The sequence below is a fragment of the Gopherus flavomarginatus genome, chromosome 15 (assembly GCF_025201925.1).
Source record: "Gopherus flavomarginatus isolate rGopFla2 chromosome 15, rGopFla2.mat.asm, whole genome shotgun sequence".
NCBI lineage: Eukaryota > Metazoa > Chordata > Testudines > Testudinidae > Gopherus > Gopherus flavomarginatus.
Genome location: NC_066631.1, coordinates 28,328,624 through 28,347,181, shown reverse-complemented (window position 1 = coordinate 28,347,181; position 18,558 = coordinate 28,328,624). Strand labels below are relative to the sequence as shown.

The 18,558-nt window shown below is 43.2% G+C and overlaps 3 protein-coding genes across 7 annotated transcripts in view; all 3 read right to left on the bottom strand.

The window, feature by feature from the left end:
- Positions 1 to 1,842: 1,842 nt before the first annotated feature.
- Positions 1,843 to 4,222, bottom strand: LOC127034893 (disintegrin and metalloproteinase domain-containing protein 20-like). Its single transcript, XM_050924256.1, has one exon. The coding sequence runs from the start codon at positions 4,202 to 4,204 to the stop codon at positions 1,940 to 1,942; it is 2,265 nt and encodes a 754-aa protein (XP_050780213.1). The 5' UTR covers positions 4,205 to 4,222; the 3' UTR covers positions 1,843 to 1,939.
- Positions 4,223 to 6,745: 2,523 nt separating this feature from the next.
- LOC127034895 (disintegrin and metalloproteinase domain-containing protein 9-like) lies at positions 6,746 to 9,024 on the bottom strand. The gene has a single exon (XM_050924257.1). The coding sequence runs from the start codon at positions 8,966 to 8,968 to the stop codon at positions 6,746 to 6,748; it is 2,223 nt and encodes a 740-aa protein (XP_050780214.1). The 5' UTR covers positions 8,969 to 9,024.
- A 2,517-nt stretch (positions 9,025 to 11,541) lies between these two features.
- The window catches only part of MAPKAPK5 (MAPK activated protein kinase 5), a 32,496-nt gene continuing 25,479 nt past the window's right edge, over positions 11,542 to 18,558 (bottom strand). For 3 of the 5 annotated variants that reach the window (XM_050924260.1, XM_050924263.1, XM_050924265.1), the window contains 3 exons: positions 16,872 to 16,993; positions 15,905 to 16,009; positions 11,542 to 15,517 (listed from right to left, as the gene is read on the bottom strand). In XM_050924260.1, coding sequence (XP_050780217.1) covers positions 15,423 to 15,517; positions 15,905 to 16,009; positions 16,872 to 16,993 — 322 coding nt within the window. In that variant the 3' untranslated portion in view covers positions 11,542 to 15,422. The remainder of the gene's footprint in view (positions 15,518 to 15,904; positions 16,010 to 16,871; positions 16,994 to 18,558) is intronic. The other 2 variants (XM_050924262.1, XM_050924264.1) reach the window with 1 other exon arrangement.

Genomic DNA, 18,558 nt, shown 5'->3' with positions numbered 1-18,558 from the left:
TTTCCTCCCCCCACCTCTCCAATCAGAAATGAATCATTCCCACTGTGATCACATTGTTATGCATGGTGCTAGCCCTAGGACTTCGGTGAGGAAGAGCATGATGATTCTTTGAGGGTAGTCCCAGAACATAGGTTCCCTTATATATGAAAAGGGGTTGAGGGTACCTTCATGCCGTGACCAGCCTCCCACTGAAGGAGATACACAGCGCAGCTGCTAAGGCTGGAGGAAATGGGTAGATGACAAAATTTAAAAGGGATTTCAAGGCTACTTCTCCAAATAAGGGCCTGAGGGCAGCAGCCATAGAAGAGTTTCTGTATGTGGGGGTGAATTTTACTACTTATATAGTAGAGCTCTTTACCAAGAGTGATAAGAGGTCCGAAAAACCTGCCATGTGGTGAGACAAAAGCAGTTCAGTTTATTTAGTTTATCCAAGAGAAGGTTAATAGGTGACTTGATCATGATCTAGAAGAAATTGCAAAGGGAGAAGGTTTGTATGAGTAGAAAGTACTTGAGCAGACAATGGTAAAAGAAGATAGAGACGTGCAGAGAAATAACTGCACTATTAGATTTTACACCTTAATTAACCACTGGAATAACTTATCTAGGGATGTCACTATTTCCACATCACTTGACATCTACAAATCATAACTGAATGTCTTTTTAAAAGGCACTTTGTAGCTCAAACAAGCTAGGACTTCATGCAGAATCATTTGGAGAAATTCACTGGCCTGTGTTTGCAACAGGTCAGACTATATGATTACAGTGGCCTTAAAATCAACTAACTAATTTTATCACCAGCCCCTCCACTCTTGTGTTGTAGGTACATCAATATTATTGTTACCATTTTACAGACAGAGATACTGAAAGAAAGTGAGGTAGAGATGGTCAGTGACTTTCCAAAGCCACAGAAGGCATCAGAGGAAGGACTAGACTGCAGGAGTACTTCACTCTCAGGAGATTTATCTACACTGGGAAAGCAGGTGTTTAAAACTTGCTAATAACACTACTGATTTTCCCCCTGTCAACAAACCTAGCATGTTTAGTCCACTAGAAAAAATTGCCTCTCATCCTATTCAGCTGCCCCCTCGGGTACCCGGAAGCCACTCTAGTTACTTGCCAGAGAAGTTGGCTCATCTGCAGGATGGTGGCACATGGCTGGAAGGAAGCTTTTATGATTGGGTTACATCAGTTACAGCCACCAGGCTGATTTTAAAAGAAAAAGGTTTCTAGTCCTTTCTCTTGTCACAGATGCTGAGATCAGCCTTGACGTGTCCAGATCCATAACATCAGAGGCTGCCAAAGCACAGTACTCTCTGTGAGGGAGCAGCTGTGACTGTTAGCAATGTTTGTTTGCTTACTCACTAATTTACATTCTCCATGAAGGTACCTAAAACTGTGGCACTAGCTCTAGTCCTAAATAGGTCCTGTGTTAGCTGAGCATCATGGCATGCTAAATGGTGCGTCGCTCTAGCAGGCGCTTGCAAACTAATAGGGCTATCATTTTGTAGAGTTAGGGAGTTTTTTTGGCTCTCATGGAGTCTGCTATCTTGTAATTTATGTCAGAGTCCAGAGCCTCAGCTGGGTCTCTTCAAAACCTTTAATGAATTTAAATAAGTAATTTGCAATGTGATCTTCCAGCCACTCAGTTTAATTTGTAAGAACCTATTTTATTATTTTTTCAAATTCAGTGTTGAGCTGAAAATTGTAAAACTTTCATCTTTATTTGGTAAGTTTTACTTTTCTTTATTTATACCCAAACCAAACGTATTGAAGTTTCTGTCTTCCTTAACAGAAGATATTATGCTAATACTAAGAATTTATAACTTTAAACAAACCCCCTGAACTAGTAAATTGGATTCACTGATGCTCCAGCCAGGACCACCAGCCTTCCTAAGGCAGCAATGGGAAACCCTAAATGATGGATTTTCCATTGTGCGTTTCACTTATGTTGTTTCCTTCCTTCAGACTTCTTTGAATCCTTCGCTGCTGGCTGACCTTTTGGTTGCGCCTTCTTGAGGAATGTACGACGCAGACATGATAGGATAGATTTTTTAAATCTTCTTACAGCAAGAATAAGAGCAATGAGGATGAGGAGAGCAAGACCAATTATTGCCCAAAAACCCCACCAGATTTTGGCACTCACTCTCTGTGGGGGAGGGCCACTGTCAATGCTTCCTCCAAAGCCATGGAACTGACAGTTTGGAGGTGCCCAACCCTCGACACAGTGACAGTTTTTATTATTGTTGCAAACTCCTCTCCTGCTGCACTTTTTGTCCTCATCACATGCTCTTTTAATCACTGAAGCAGCCATACATGTCCGGTTCATACAAACCTTTGTGTTGCCACACATTGTGCCATCTGCCACTACTCCGATGTCAACAATATCTACCCCTGGATGATAGTCTGTTCCCCAGCACCACCCATTGCCTATCGGCGTTTGAATTATGGTTGCGTATTCCTCCAAGACAGGTATGTCTTTTACATTCACACACTGCACTCTCCCACACAAGCTGTTGCTCTCGTTGCATTTCTCAAATGCCGTTTCTTTCCCGTCACCCCCACAGTTGCCAAACCGATCAGCTTTTACATTCAGTTCATTGAAGCAAATTTCTGGAGCAGCTCTAGCTCCTTTTCCAAAGATACTTTCACACTGTAAATTATGGGTGGCGCATTTCCCCTTATAACAGTAGCCATTGTCACTACATGCATTTCCATCCTGCTCATACACATCTTCAGGACACCACTCGGAAATCCCATCACAATACTCGGGCAGGTCACACTCATCTGCAATTGCTCTGCATGTTCTTCCTGCTGGAAGAAACTTACATTTTCTACAGCACTGTCCAACAGAACAAACAGCTCCTGGCTTCAGTGTGCAATTGTGATGGCAACAAGGATCTCTTCTACATTCTCGTAGGTTCCCACAATCACAGTCTTCTCCATGGTCCACTACTTTGTTACCACAGCGCTGAATGGTAAAAAGTGCATGAGGTTCAGGGATGTTAAACAAACAGTTTCCTTTTCCTTTATCCATTAGGTCTAAAAAATAATTTTTACTGCAGTTACTGAATAGACTGGTTCTTGAACTTGCTTCACTCATGATGCAGCTTGTGTGTTTGCCACACATACAGCCTGTGTGATCATGCTCCATGCCAAGATTATGACCCAGTTCATGAGCAAGAACCTTTGAAAAGAGTATTGCAGAATTAAAAATGTATGCTTCAACTCCTGCTCCATAATAGCCTTCACAGATCCCACTTACATATGCCCGCCCAACTAGTGTTCCAAAATTTTTATAAACAAATAGGTGTGCAGCATCATGTTTCACCCGTGGAGAAATATTAAGTCTTCTCCAGTCATTAAAACTCTGAAGAAGCAACCTAATGTCTTCAGGAATGTTAATGGGGTTGTTTTGCGTCCAAATCAATAGCCCAACCAGAAGTATTCGTAACTTTAGAGACTGAAAATGAAAATCTGCCATATTGACTGTGTCAACAATGAGATATGTCACATTGGTTTCATTTTTCCCATGATAGTCAAACAGTTTTTTGTCTGCCACTATAAAGAGCTCGAGATACCTGGTGTGTCTGAATCTTACAGACAGGTCTTTACCTATTAAGTTCTTCCTAGTCTCCATTACTGTTGCTGGACGTTTTCTTTCTCCATCAGTTACTTCACACTTCACAGCCTTGGGTTCCATCTCCTCTGTTCGATAAAGACGGTGCTGGAATGTAAAGGAAGTCTCCACAGGTTCAATACCATAGTTTAAGCTCCCAATCTGGAGAAATCCTTTAAGTCCAGAGCAGGTGCTGAGGGCCACGTGAGACTCTGGGATATTTTCCACATACCCATGATAGTAGCAATCGTCTGGAATGTGGGGCTGAGCTACTCTCAGTTGACCTCTAGCATCATATGTGAAGACTGGGAAATTTTTTACTAGGAATCCTTTCTTCTGCTTTAGGTGAACTACATGGATCTCACCTTCCACCTTGATGGCATAGGACATCTCATCCTTGGTGGCTTTGCCTTCCTTGGGTGCTAGCTTCCTCGGAACTATCACTTCATAGGAAGCAAACCGTGGAGGTGGATGAGGACTAGAGTCTGTGCTGGGAAGGAGAGGCCCCAGCAGCATCATGGAGATGCCCAGTCTGAGGAGCAGCCCTTGTCCCAGCACTCTGTCCCTTGCCATCAGACTCCTCGGCATTAACGCGAATCCTCTCTGGGTCTGGTTTATGGTCGCTGCTTTCCAAACTGGAGCAGAGAAGGGAAATTGTGGGGTGTGTTAACTCAGCAGCACGGTCGTTAATTCAGTCACCGAGTGGCTCCTTCTCATCTTAAAAAGCAGCAGGTAATGCCTCTCTCTCTCTCTCTCTCCACTCCCAACTGCTGCCCATGCCGGCTGCCAACTGCCTCTCTGAGCTTTAGTGAGTAGACACAGTAAACTTCTCCCCTTACATTTCATGCTCCAGATCAGCATCAAGTAATGCACAAAGGGGCCAGCCCCCTTTCACAACTCCATTTCTGTGGGCTCCTTCCTCACCCATCTCTCCTTTGTAACATCAAGGGCTCAGGCTCACCATTTGTGGGATACCAAGTACCACAATGCAACGGACTTCCTCGCTATATAATAAAGCACAGCCCCACTAACAAAACGCTTTATGCAAGGAAATCCAGGCTTCTAAATGGGCAGAACCAACAAAAAAAAAAAGTGGGTTCTGTTTAACCCCTGAATTTCCTGCAGCTGTGGAATGGCCGGGATGGCGGTTGATTGTTTTGGTGCCTCTTTAAACGTGAACATTCTATGGCATGTGCCTTGGGGTAGAGAGGGGCTTGGGACATAGCCATGTGTGGCTTGTGCAGAGCCAGACTTTAGGGCTTTCCAATTATGTAGGATGTCAATTAGAGAGAGCGAGAGTGAGTGTGTGTGTAAAACTAGCACTTTTCCAAGCTATGCCAGAGCCCAGCGCTATGAAAGCCCAGCTATGCCCTGTTCCTTGAGTCAGCTCTCACAAGAGCTGGTGCAGCTATTCAAGCTACAATTCACAAAAGTCCTTGTTGTGATGCAATTAAAATATTGCTGCACGTGGCACCTGTGCCACGACTGCAAGACAGAAATGAAATGGTATCTAGCATTTGGCACTGCCCCCATTCCTGTACACCACAGAGCACCCATCCCGTCTTCCACTACCTCCTTTTCCAACACCTCCCCGTCTTAAGATAATGAGGTGTGTGTGCTTGGAGAAATCTTTTGATGTGCTGAAAGGGGACAATTTGGTGATTGGGGTGCTGGATGGCTGTCAGCAGCTACTATGCTGAGGCTTGAGGGTGGGGGAGGGGGCAGGAAGCTTGAAATAGGGGCTTGTGAAGAGGGAAAATGCAGGCGGGCCATAGGCTGTGTTGCCAAAAACAAGCATTTAAAAATCATGACTCAGCTCCCCACATAGTGGGAGATGATTTTAAACAGCGAAGGACTTTTTTTTTTTTTTTCTTTCTTCTGGTCTGCATTCTGACCTTTGAGCCTACAGGGTGAGGCTGCCTGACCCTGATTTTCTGTGGGCTTCAAAATTCAACTTGAACTGCTACAAGCCACAAAAAGGGGTGAGCCCCCCCGGCTCGCTGCTTTTAAGGGATTCCACTTGCCCTCTCCTACGCCCTGGGGTGGGGTAGGGCAGGAGTGGCTGCCATTGATCCCACTCCAGCCTTTGCCCTTATCAATAACCCACCTCCCTCCTGACCCTCTCTGGGAAGCCTCCATGGCGTCTTCCTTCACTCACCTCTATTTGCCCACATCAGCGTTCTTGCCTTGGGGTCAATGACCCTTTCACAGTGCCCCTCTCTGCCTCCTCACAGAATATGGGGCTGCCCTCCTCCCTCAGGGCGGCATGGTGACAATGGAGGACACGGACAGTGTCAATTTCTTTTAAGAGCTGCTTCTCCACAGGCTGTAGGGAAGTGGCAGCCATCTTAACTGGGGGCTGCCCCTGGCTTCTGTCTCACTGAGAACAAGGTGAGGTGGCGGCCATTTGGAAAGCCGACTTTTGCTGAAGGGGACGATATTAGGTGCCAGTAGGGTGACCAGACATCCCAATTTTATAGGGACAGTCCCAATTTTTGGGTATTTTGCTTATATAGGCTCCTATTACCCGCCCACCACTGTCCCAATTTTTCACGTTTGCTGTCTGGTCACCCTAGGTGCCAGTCTCTGCTGAGGGAAAAACCTGTGGGTTGTGAAGCAAAAATGGCAAAAAATAGGAACCTTAGCCCTCAATATTAAGTTTTTGAAACTCTCAGTTGGGTCTCTCCTCTCCTCTGCCCGCTTGTGTGCCACTTCACCAGTATCCTAAAAAACCACATTGGGGATGAATGGGAAAGCGGGGCTGCCGGATTCCAATCAGACCCCAGTTACAAACCCTGGCACAGACAAGCTGTGAAGTGCTTAGGGCCTGAGGGGGCCAGGGGGATGATAAATAGATTTAAATCCATCAGTTTTTTAATTCGCTGATCGTTTTGCTATTTGACTCCAAGACCAAATTTATTTAAATATTTTTTAAAAATGGAACAAACTGCCAAAAGTGTGTGTGCATATGTATAAAGTATATTTACACGAGTCCTACTGAAACTAGTCATCCGGATCCATCGATTCTCCAGCAGGGTTCCCCAGGCACTCCCGCAACTGCTCTGAGAAACCCTAAACCATGGACTTGCCACTCTGCACTGGCTTTTTGAAGCTAACGCTGCCTTATTTTCACACACTCCTGAGAGATGGATGTATTTGCCCAATGCTTTCAGATGCTTTATGAATCACTGTTGCTACAGGCTTTTTAAGTAAGAGAGCAATCGCTGCAGTGACTACAGCGGCAGCAAGGGTTATGCCCACAATAGTCCCAACAAAACTAGAGAGTCCAACTTTGGAAAGTGGGGGGGGCCCACTGTCAATGCTTCCTCCAAAGCCAGCGAACTGACAGTTCGGAGGGGCCCAACCATCATTACAATGGCAGTTCCCGTTACTGTTGCAAACCCCTCTACCGCCGCATTTCTTTACAGTACAGTCGGATGTCAGCACTGTTGTCTCATTGACACATGTATGGTTAATACAAATCTTGTTTGTTCCACACTTTGCACCATCTTCTACTATACCAGTATCGGAGAGCTCCATCCCCACGTGAAAGTCTGTACCCCAGCACCACATATTATCCACCGGAGTTTGAATTAGGGTCGTATGATCCTCTCCCCAAGGTATTCTTTTTACATTCACACACTGCACCCTTCCGCACAAGATGTTTTCCAATTTACATTGTTCAAACTTTCCATCTCCCCCATCCCCTCCACAGTTGCCAAACCGATCCCCTTTTAGGTTCACTTCTTTGAAGCAACTTTCTGGAGCTGCCTTTGCTGCTTTGCCAAAGAGGTGTTGACACTGTAAATTGTGAGTAGAGCAAAACCCATGAAAACAGTAGCCGTTGTCACTGCATAAAGTCCCGTCTTGCATATACACATTCTCTTGGCACCATGGAGAAGTCCCATTGCAATACTCAGGCAGGTCACATTCACTTGTCTTCTTTCTGCATGTTCTTCCTTCTGGAAGAAACTGACATTTGTGACAGCACTGTCCGAAAGCACAAATAGCCCCTGGCTTCAACTGGCAAGTGTGATCACAGCAAGGGTCCTTTTTACATTGCGTTTTGGAGCCACAATCGCACTGTTCTCCTGGGTCAACTATGAAGTTGCCACAATACTGCACATGAAATAGTTTTTCAATTTCTGGGATGTTATTCAGACAGTGTCCTTGCCCTGACACTGTTAGGTCAAAATAGTCTCTAGAACTGCAGTTACTGAATTGATGGACTTGTGTATGATGCGCATTCATGATGCAGGTACTGTCATTGGCACATACGCACTCTTTTCCATCGTGTTTCATGCCAATATTATGTCCCAACTCATGAGCAAAAAGCACAGCAAACTCCCTTGAAGGGCCATGCATGAATGCTTCGACACCCGATGCACGTTTCTTATCACAGACACTTCTCAGGTACGCTTTTCCAATGTTTGCTCCAAAATTCATATACACAAACAGGTGTCCTACATCATGTGGCGCCCGTGGATAAATGTGACGTTTTCTCCAAAGGTTAAAATTGAAAAGAACCTCACTTATATTGTGTGTAATTTTGATGGGGTTGCTTTCTGTCCAAATTTCTAGTCCAGTTAGTAGTATGCGAAGACGAAGAGGATAAAAAAGCTCATCCACCATACTGACTACATCAACAACTTGCATTGAAACATTAGTTATATTTCTGCCTGAATATTCAAACCGCAGTTTGTCCACCACTATAAGAAGCTCCATATACTTAGTGTGCGTCCAGAGATGAAATGCCTCCGCTTTGGGAACCTGCCTCCTCTCCATTTCAGAAGCTTGATATTTGATCTCTTTGGCAGTTAATCCACATGTCACAGCCTTGGGTTCCATCTCCTCTGTTCGATAAAGACGGTGCTGGAATGTAAAGGAAGTCTCCACAGGTTCAATACCATAGTTTAAGCTCCCAATCTGGAGAAACCCTCTGAGTCCAGAGCAGGTGCTGAGGGCCACGTGAGACTCTGGGATATTTTCCACATACCCATGATAGTAACAATCATCTGGAATATGGGGCAGATCTACTCTCAGTTGACCTCTAGCATCGTAAGTGAAGACTGGGAAATTTTTTACTAGGAATCCGTTCTTCTGCTTTAGGTGAACAATGTGGTTCTTTCCTTCCGCCTTGATGACATAGGACACCTCATCATTGGTGGCTTTGCCTTCCTTGGGTGCTAGCTTCCTCGGAACTATCACTTCATAGGAAGCAAACTGTGGAGGTGGATGAGGACTAGAGTCTGTGCTGGGAAGGAGAGGCCCCAGCAGCATCATGGAGATGCCCAGTCTGAGGAGCAGCCCTTGTCCCAGTACTCTGTCCCTTGCCATCAGACTCCTCGGCATTAACGCTGGATTGAACTGAATGCTCTCTGGATCTGATTTATGGTTGCTGATGCCCAAACTGGAGCAGAGAAGGGAAATCTTGGGGTGTGTTAATGCAGCAGTACTGCCCTTAATTCAATCACAGAGCAGCTCCTTCACCCAGTACAGCCCAACATCTTAAAGACACAGGTAATGCTCCTCTCTCCATTGCTAGCTGCTGCCCATACCCCCAACTAATTGCCCCCCTCTCTGACTCTGAACATTTTAATGACCGTTATATTTCCCACACTCTCCTTACATATCACCAGCTAGATCCGCCTGGAGTATCAAAGCTGCCTGCCGCCTTTCACACACATTTTTATGGGCACCCTCCCCATCTGTGTCTTTTGTATTTTCAGGGGTGCTCCCTCTCTTTCTGGCAGGGCAATACTACATCCAACAAAGCAGCAGGCCAGCCAGAGAGCCCAACCCTGCTATATTATACAGCACAGAAATGCTAACAAGTCTGGCTGCGAAAGGAAATTTAGGCTCCTAAACTGGGAAGAGGATAACACTTATAAAATGTTACTCCCGAAACTTCTGCTGCAATGGAATGGCCCAGATTGTGTCTGTTTCTCTTCGTGCCTCTTTGAATGTGAACATTCTATGGCATGAAGCTCAGAATGCAGCCATATGTTCCCCCATGCAGGGATGGGCATGAAATGGAGATTTGGATCCCTGGGATTCTACTCAATATAAATTTGGAATGAATAAGGCAATAGAAAGATAAAGAGTGGTGAACAATGCCTCAGTCACTCATTGGGACCTAATATAGCAACAAGACACACCTTGGGTTATTAATTAATGCTTTTTGGCGCACTGGCTAGCATATTGCCCTTTTCTAAACACCCTATTGCTGCTCATAAGCTGACATTTTTTTTTAAATTGGTTTTTGCAAAGTGGGTTGTATGCATTGAGCAATGCAGCCTTCTGCTTTGAAAGATATTCTCACAGTAGGGTGAGAAAATTAAGAGGCTTGTAAGCTTCCTGCCCGCTACAATTTTACATATGTACAGCTTGCTTGTGTTCTTGTAATCTCTCTTAAGTTACCAGGACTTTTTAGCCCTGTTCTTTCCTCCTTTCTCCAGCAACATGGATGCTATGTCACAGCAATGCTTCATAGATCAAATAGCCACTTACTTTCTATTATGCTAATGATTAAAAATAGTTTTACTGAACAGTTAGGTTATTTACAATTGAAAGTGGGTTGGAGAGGCAGCAATGCCCCAAAATTGCTGTTACTGTGTCTTCCTCATCTCCCTCCATCCCCAGCCTACCTATCTTCAGCACACGTCTCCCTTCCATTCCCTGTCAACTTTAGGAGTGCAGAGATTTCTTAAGCATTTTTCACTGATGAGGTCCTCGTTGGGTTGGTGTCATGGTGTAGCATCAAGGCCAATTAGAATGTGCCTTTGGATAGTCACTCCTTCCCTGTCTTCCTGACATATTCTAACAGGGCTCTGAAGATATCAGACTGATATCAAACGCAGACTGTAATACAGTGAAGTATGAGTTAAGTAATTACCCAAGAAGCAAGAAAAACCATCAGTCTCCTAGTAGAGGGTGTTCTTTACTGAAAGGTTGGACAAAATTCTACAGGAAATCTTGGGACAGTTCCCATTTGTGTTAAGTTCTTATAAAAGCAACATTACAGACAGTGTGAGGTCACCAAATGTAAAAGGAGACATCAGATTTAAAACATTAAATTGAGTGTTAGCTACCACAGTAGAAACACATCAACTTTATTTCCCCAACTCAAAAATTACAGCTACAGTGAGTTATACAGTAGGACCTCAGAGTTACAAACATGAGTTACGAATTGACCAGTCAACCACGCACCTCCTTTGGAACCGGAAGTATACAATCAGGCAGCAGCAGAGACAAAAAAGAAAAAAAAGCAAATACAATACAATACAATACAATGTAAACTATGAAAAAAAAATAAAGGGAAAGTAGCCTCTTTCTACTACATCGTGAAGTTCCAAAGCTGTATTAAGTCAATGTTCTCTTTTGAAAGAACAACCATAACTCTTTGAAATGTCTGTAACCCTGAACAGAGTTACCAACAACCTCCATTCCTGATGTGTTTAGCTCTGGGGTTCTACTGTATGTACTCTGACAGAATGGGGCTAAGCTGTATTCTTATCGAGTGTATAATGCTGCCATCTACAAGGAGGCATCATAATTACGAAAGAAGAGATGACAGGTTATCTTGCCCCACCTATTATCAGTGTGAGAGTGTCACCTACCTTTATTTTCTGGTGCTTTGTCTAGCCCAGTTTTGTAGTTTGCCCTTAAACACAGCACATTCTATCTCTAAGCACTTTACAAATATGAGTAAGTTCGGCTTCCCAGCACTCTTGTGAGGGGCAAAGGAATGGGACTATTCCATTCTACTACAGGCAGGTAAAACTGAAGCAGAAAGGTCAGATGACTTATAGTGAGAGAAATAGAGCCCAGCTGTCCTTGGTGCTGACCACAGGACTGTCCCTTTCTCTCTTTTGGGCTACAAAGATTTAAATTCAGCCTTGATCCAAACAAAAAAGCCAGATACCTTTTAAGTTTAGTAAAATCATTTTTTATGTACACTGATGAATAATATTTACAATCTAATACTGATCCAAAATAAACTAATATTACAGATAACACCGAAAAAGAGAAATGAAAATATTCTTAATACACAGAAGTTAAACATGGCATATGAAGGGTTCCAAGAGAGATTTCCAAAGAAAAAACACGTGGCAATGATATCAAAACTTTAACAACTTCCTGTTTCCAAGCCAACACATTCTCCTTCTAGACAAATTCTTCTAATCTTTTCTTTTTTAAATGGCCCCAAACAGTCAAATCACAAGATAAGCCAGATATATAGTTAAAAAAAAATAAAAGGTCAAATGATTTCAGGCAAAGATTTATTTAGAGTTTTATTTAAAACCAAAAGAACCCCTCACATAGTAGCTTCCTTTATCCTTTGTGTTTTTATAAAGAGAGGTTCTTTTATGGGGTACCATCCATCAGACCCTTTCAATTCAAGATATTTAAAATATTACGGTCTGCTAAGGAGGACTGGTGGAGTTTATTACCAAACAAAAATATGCACAATCAAGACAAAATACCTGGCAATTTCATCCACTGAAAAATAAAAATGTAGGGCAGAAAAAATAAAATTTACTTTAAAAATATTTAAATGAATCCATTTAGTGTATTGAATTTTGAATTCAAAAATTTAACTTAATTTTTAAAATAAAATAAATCAGTTTTATCATTTTATTAAACCATTTGACCTTCAGTTTCAACTAGTGTCACCATAATCCCTTCTTTCCCACATGCATTTCAGGTTAATCTATTCTCAGTTAGTATATGGACAATATCAAAGTAAACTTACAAGAGGCAGTTTTTCCACCAGAGACTTGGAAATTTGACATCTCCCCCTCCAAACCTGCACCGTTAAAATACTGAAACCGTTCTAAGTCAGGCCTGAACTTACCCATCTTGCAATTACTAACGGCATGAAGTCATCCTGTCATTTAAATAAATTAAAACCGATAAATGGAGGAGGGACTCAGTCACAATGCTCAGTAACTAGCCAGCCAGTTGTAGGTCTTCCTTGCCATTTTCTAGCCCTGGTTTGGATTTCTCCTAGAAGTAGTTGCCACAATACTCTAAGGTTTTCTACAAAATGGATATTTTGTATTGTGGAAACAGTTTGAAGCTAGTTCTTACAGGGGATTACATAATAGCAGCACCGAAGGGGTTTTTGGGAATCCCATCTTGGCTTTGCTTCCAAAGCAAAGCAATATGGAAATACCAGGTCACCTGGTTAAGGCAGTGTGCCCAAAGTTTGGCCAGTGGAATTCCACAAGGCAAGCCTTGTCACGGTCACCTTTAATGAGAGATGATGACAACCTGATGATCAACTTGCATGAGTGAACAGGTTCCTGCATACTATACACCACCTTGCTCACAAGCTGAAATTGGTTGGATCATGACAGCATGGCATTCTGGGACCGGTATTTTTTGTTGCCCAACATTCCATATTAAAGATGAGGATAACTACAATCTGATCCATTTTATATGCGAGCTACATGTGGCTTTATGCTCCTGGGAAGATGCCAGTGTGGTGCTCAGTTGGGCAAAGTTTGCCTCCTGGCTCACAGGATAAAGCTTCAAAGCAGTTTGTGGGGAATTAGCTACACAATTCCTATTAAAATGTGACTGCCTTGTTTAATTCTCCATACACCATGCTTAAAAGTTGACAATTAAGATGTCCCAGGAAAAACAGATGTCATGTGAAAGTTTAAAACAATCTAGAATATTTAAAGACTTTATGGATGTTGACATGAGCGAGAGATTAGTGCAAAGGAAAAGTGTACCAGCCTGAAGCCTTGCAACTGCTACTACAGAGAAGTGAAGAATGCTCATTTCTGCTAATGTATTGTACCTATGCCTTAATCTGGAGAGGTCATCTCTTTTATGGAGGAGGACAGTTAAAGTATCCATGTTCCATTTGTCCTATGGACCACAGCCTTGGAAGTTATTCCCATCTCATATAGTTTTATGGGGCAGGACAGTTACTGACCAGAACTAGCCAGAGATCAAGTTCACTTTCCCAAAAAATTAGGCTTCCAGCAAGGAAATATAAAACCATTATTCACTGCCTGGTCGTTCACTACCTTTCTCATTAGTATGTATCAGTGCACAAGTATTCCATGTAGTGTTTAAGGGTGCAAATCTTACTTACGCAAAAATCTCCCATTGTAGTCAGGAAAGGTGCTAGCTAAGTAAGCACTGTGTCCTAAAATTGCAATAATCAGGCAGTTTAAAGCTTTAAGCAGTGCGGGTCCTGCTGGAAGGGATGAAAACAGCCGACACACAGATGATGTATGCATTGGAAAAGAATGCAAACTGAAACATCTCCTTTATGTAGGAAAAACCGAGTTATCGTTTACAAAATCCTGCAAAAAGTATCAGACGCAGCTTTGCTAGCCAAAGCAAACAGGTAAGAGGAAGTCTGATTTAGAAAAAGACAGAATGTGGCCCAACTGCCATACTGAGTACACTGGGAGATTTATGGCTCAGGTTGTTAAATGTAAACCCAAGAGTAATTGAGCTACGAAGTGTAACAAAGTTCAAGAGTAATTACTCCTAATAGCCCTGAATTGGCACTTCAGTCTGCAGAGCATACTTTCTCTGTGTCTGCACAGGTATGGTACCAAAATATCTCTATAAAAAGCCTTCAACAAGTCTCAAAAGAAAGGAAAGTATCAGAAAATAGAAAACTAGAAATATTTACAGATTTTTTTAAAAAATAAAGCAGATTTCTTTTTTTTTTTTTTTTTTTTGAGCCAAAGTTTCAGACTAGTGTAAGGATTTGCCCTTGGTGGCCCTTCACAGTATGCTGCAGCATAGGGACTTGAGTTGGGGGCAGCTCTGGGTCAATCCCTCCCCAGGCAGATGAAGCTCAAGAAAATCATAGAGCGGATGTGCTTGGACTCCAATGAGGGACACAGATGGATGACCACTAGCCATCTTGCACAGCAGCACTGTGATTATACACAGGATGATCCCTTCCAGTCAGGAGAACAAGCTTGGTTCTGTGCTTCTACAGGGTTATATATTCCAGAAGGAAAATGGTGGAGTGGTGGAAAAAAACAAAACTCAGGCTCAACTATTTATGTGGGAAAAAGGCAAACAAATCCACCCACGTGTTGCTGCCTGAGGGAAAGATCACCATTAAAATAAAAACAATAAGCACAAGTTAATGAAGTTCCCCCCCCTACTGTTTTAAAATGAAGACGAGGAGTCTGATGCTGAACAGCCACTCAAGTTCTGGTGAAGCCAGGAGCAAGATATGGAGCTGGAGAAGAGAGGTACAGAATTACCAATCAGAACTGAAAATTATAGCAAGAATATGGACTTGAGTACATGTCTCCTTAGCAATGCTAAGAGTGGCTCTTGAGTTATCTGGCAGAGGAGAAAGTTATTCTGCTGTCACTACAATGCTGCAGATTTTAGGTAAAAAGGGTGCCTGTGAAGTTTGTTCCATGGCATTTGCTTCAAATATTTACTGAGCAAAATGCTAAGAAACTGTGGTTGTCTCATTCATATACTTAGCCATTGCAGCTGTCTGTATAGCAGATGGAAGGCTGCTTCTGCATCTGGTTATTAAGAAACAAACGGTCTTTAACAATATAATTTGTCCCATTTAAGGGACTCATGAATTAACAGTACATGAGTGATCATATATACCTTGAGGAACTGAGTTTTTAAAAAAATATTACAGTACCAATGATTTTTGTATCTACAACTATACAGGATTTTCAAGCAGTGTGGAAATTTAATGAAATAATTATGATTTATTAATTTACATAAAAATATTTTACAGTTAAAGAATAGCTTTCAAACGGTAAAAAAAATATATAGTAACAAGCTCTAGCTATTGTGAATCATGGGAGTTTGTCTGCTCTTCAATAACTTGTTTCACTATTTCTGCCAGCTTTAGCCGGTCCACCTTATCTGTGAATCCTCTGCCTGAAATTAAAGAAAAAGCAAGTCAGCCTCAGTGTGCTGCAGGGAGGAAAGCAAACAGTCGTAACTGGCTGAATACAAACTGATGCTTTGATCCCAGACAGTAAAGCGTAGGGTAAAATTCTGAAAAGTCCCCAAGTGACTCAGAGGCCTAACCCACATTCAGAAATCAGTGGGACTTAGGTGCTTTTTTAAAATGTTACCTGAGCCTCAAACATAAAATTTAAACGGGTTTTAAAAAGCCATTTAATTAATGTTCTGTGCTGGCAAAACTGATACCATCTGGGGCCATTTAAGCCTGAATGGATTTAAAACGGGTTCGTTAAAATGGTTTCAAAATATACGCTGCATGTAAGAGCAGTCTCTGCCTTAGGAGAAGGCGTCACTTACCATTCCAGCTGAAGCTCTGTAGAGTGTCTCGCAATAACTTACACTCTCTATTATATTTCCATGCTTCCTGCATCACTTCATTCAGTTTCTCATCTTCATTCTCTCCTATTTAAAAGAAAGCAAGATAAAACAGAGATTTGTCATATAAATTCTCAGCAAAGGATGCACCCTTCTTTCTCTGCTGCATACTGGTTTTGAGAGCAGAAGTTTTGTTTAGAAAGCCAGTTTAATAGCACCATATGCCACTGTTAAAGCAAGGTGTTAACACTTTAATACACAGGTAATTTACAATCCACATGCCGTTACAAAGAGCAAACCTATTCTTGTAATTGGAAAGTTTTGCAGTGATCTTTCCCACATCTCAATCCCTCCTTCTACCAGGTCTCCATTGAGCAATACCAAAAAGAATCCATGTAACTGCTCTAAACAGCAACTCATTCCCCGGGCTCTGTAGTGCTGCCTTCTATCCTCTCCTGCCTCTTGACCAACAGGGTGCTGATTTCCTTCCAATGGCTGCACAACTGACAATATGCACCTCCACAGATCCCCTACAGTGGCATGTGTGACTCCCAAGCACTGGAAGGCTCTTCTAGCTAGATATCCCATCACACATAAATCAGCAAAGGGTTGCACCAAAGTTATGCATATGAATCAATCTTCTGCAATGAAGTTTCCTGTATAAGGTGTCAGAGATACACATTCTAGGGCAAAAGGGCATTGATTCACGTGTGTGTTACTTTTGCCTTCAGGGCTAGTAAAAAGGGACAATTCCAAAAATGCTGGGCTTTCCTGCAAGGAAACTATTGTCCTATAGCTATAAAACAAACCCCTTTAGGACTCCGTGTCAGACAATCAGCTCCCTATCTCCTGAGCCTGACTATAGCAATAGGAATGCTGGGCATATTCCTTCACTGCTGACACAGGGGCACAACAGTAAACACGCATTAGCTTTCTTAAAAGCGGTGACCTTTACCAGCCTGTGGTAGAATACACTGTGCAATGACATCTCTGAGTTTTTCCAGAGCCACATTGGAATCATCACTTCCATTCTCAGGATCGTGGATATAGACACCATCCTTTGGTTTAGTGCTGAAACAGATGGGAGTGAGAAGGAAACACTATTACAGTCTGAGCACAACACAGCCATGTAACCAAAAGCCAAATCTAAGAAGAAAATAACTGCTAATAGCAGAAGTTTGAAAGAAGTCTGATCATATCCATTACTCAATACATAATTCTGAACCCACGTATATTTCTCTTATAGGATCTGGAAACCTGTAAAAGAAAGTAGATTTATTAAAAGTTCTGACGTAGTATTCTGCCTTATTATGGCACCTTAGATCAGAAGATTAAGACTTTTACTTATATCATAAGAACGGCCATACTGGGTCAGACCAAAGGTCCATCAAGCTCAGTATCCTGTCCTTGGACAGTGGCCAATGGCAGGTACCCCAAAGGGCATGAACAGACAGGTAATCATCAAGTGATCCATGCCCTGTCACCCCATCCCAGCTTCTAGCAAACAGAGGCTAGGGACACCATTCCTGCCCATCCTGGCTAATAGCCACTAATGGACCTATCCTCCATGAATCTAGTAACATGCTCAATACTCCTAGAAGGTAGGTTAACATCCCAATTGTCAGATGAGTAAACTGCAGCACAGCGAGATTAAGTGGTTTGCCCAGTGAATCAGTGGCAGAACCTGGAACAAATCTTGAAGTTCTGATTCCCAAGCTGTCCTGCTCTAACCACTTCCTTATAGCTAGGTCTGCTCCATTCTAACTATAAATGATATAGAATCATAGGACTGGAAGGAACCCTGAGAGGTCGTCTAGTCCAGTTCCCTGTACTCATGGCAGGACTAAGTATTATCTAGACCAGGGGTCAGCAACCTTTCAGAAGTGGTGAGCAAAGTCTTCATTTATTCACTCTAATTTAAAGGTTTCGCGTGCCAGTAATACATTTTTAGAAGGCCTCTCTCTGTCTATAGTATATAACTAAACTATTGTCGTATGTAAAGTAAACAAGGTTTTCAAAATGTTTAAGAAGCTTCATTTAAAATTAAATTAAAATGCTGACCTTACACCACCGGCCCGCTCAGTCCACTGCTGGCCTAGGGTTCCATTCACCTAGGCCGGCAGCAGGCTGAGTGGGACTGGTGGCTGGGACCCCGACTGGCAAGGGGCCGGCAGCCAGAACCCCAGACCGGTGGTGGGCTGAGCAGCTCAGCCTGCTGCTGCTCAGCCTGCTGCCAGCCTGGGGTCCCAGCCCTGCCCACATACAGTGAGTACCTACCTTCTCCCTGGTTCGAGCCCAATCTCCTCCTCTCTCTCTGCACTGAGCTGAGGGTGGGAGTGCACTGAGCACAGGGCTGGGGGTGAAGGAGCAGGCTGGGGGTTGCGGTGTAGGATCTGGCCAGGAGCTAGAATGAGGGAGGAGGCTCAGGGTTGGGGCAGAAGGTTTGGGTGTGGAGTGCTTACCTGGGCAGCTCCCATTTGGTGCGAGGGGTGCAGGTGGGAATGGGGGGGGGGGGCGGTGCAGGAGCTCCCATTTGGTGCTCAGGGTTGGGGTGGGATGTGGGGGGTGCAAAAGGCAGGGCATGGGGTGTGTGGGGGCTGGGTATATGTGGGGGGTGGAGTCAAGGAAGGGGGTTG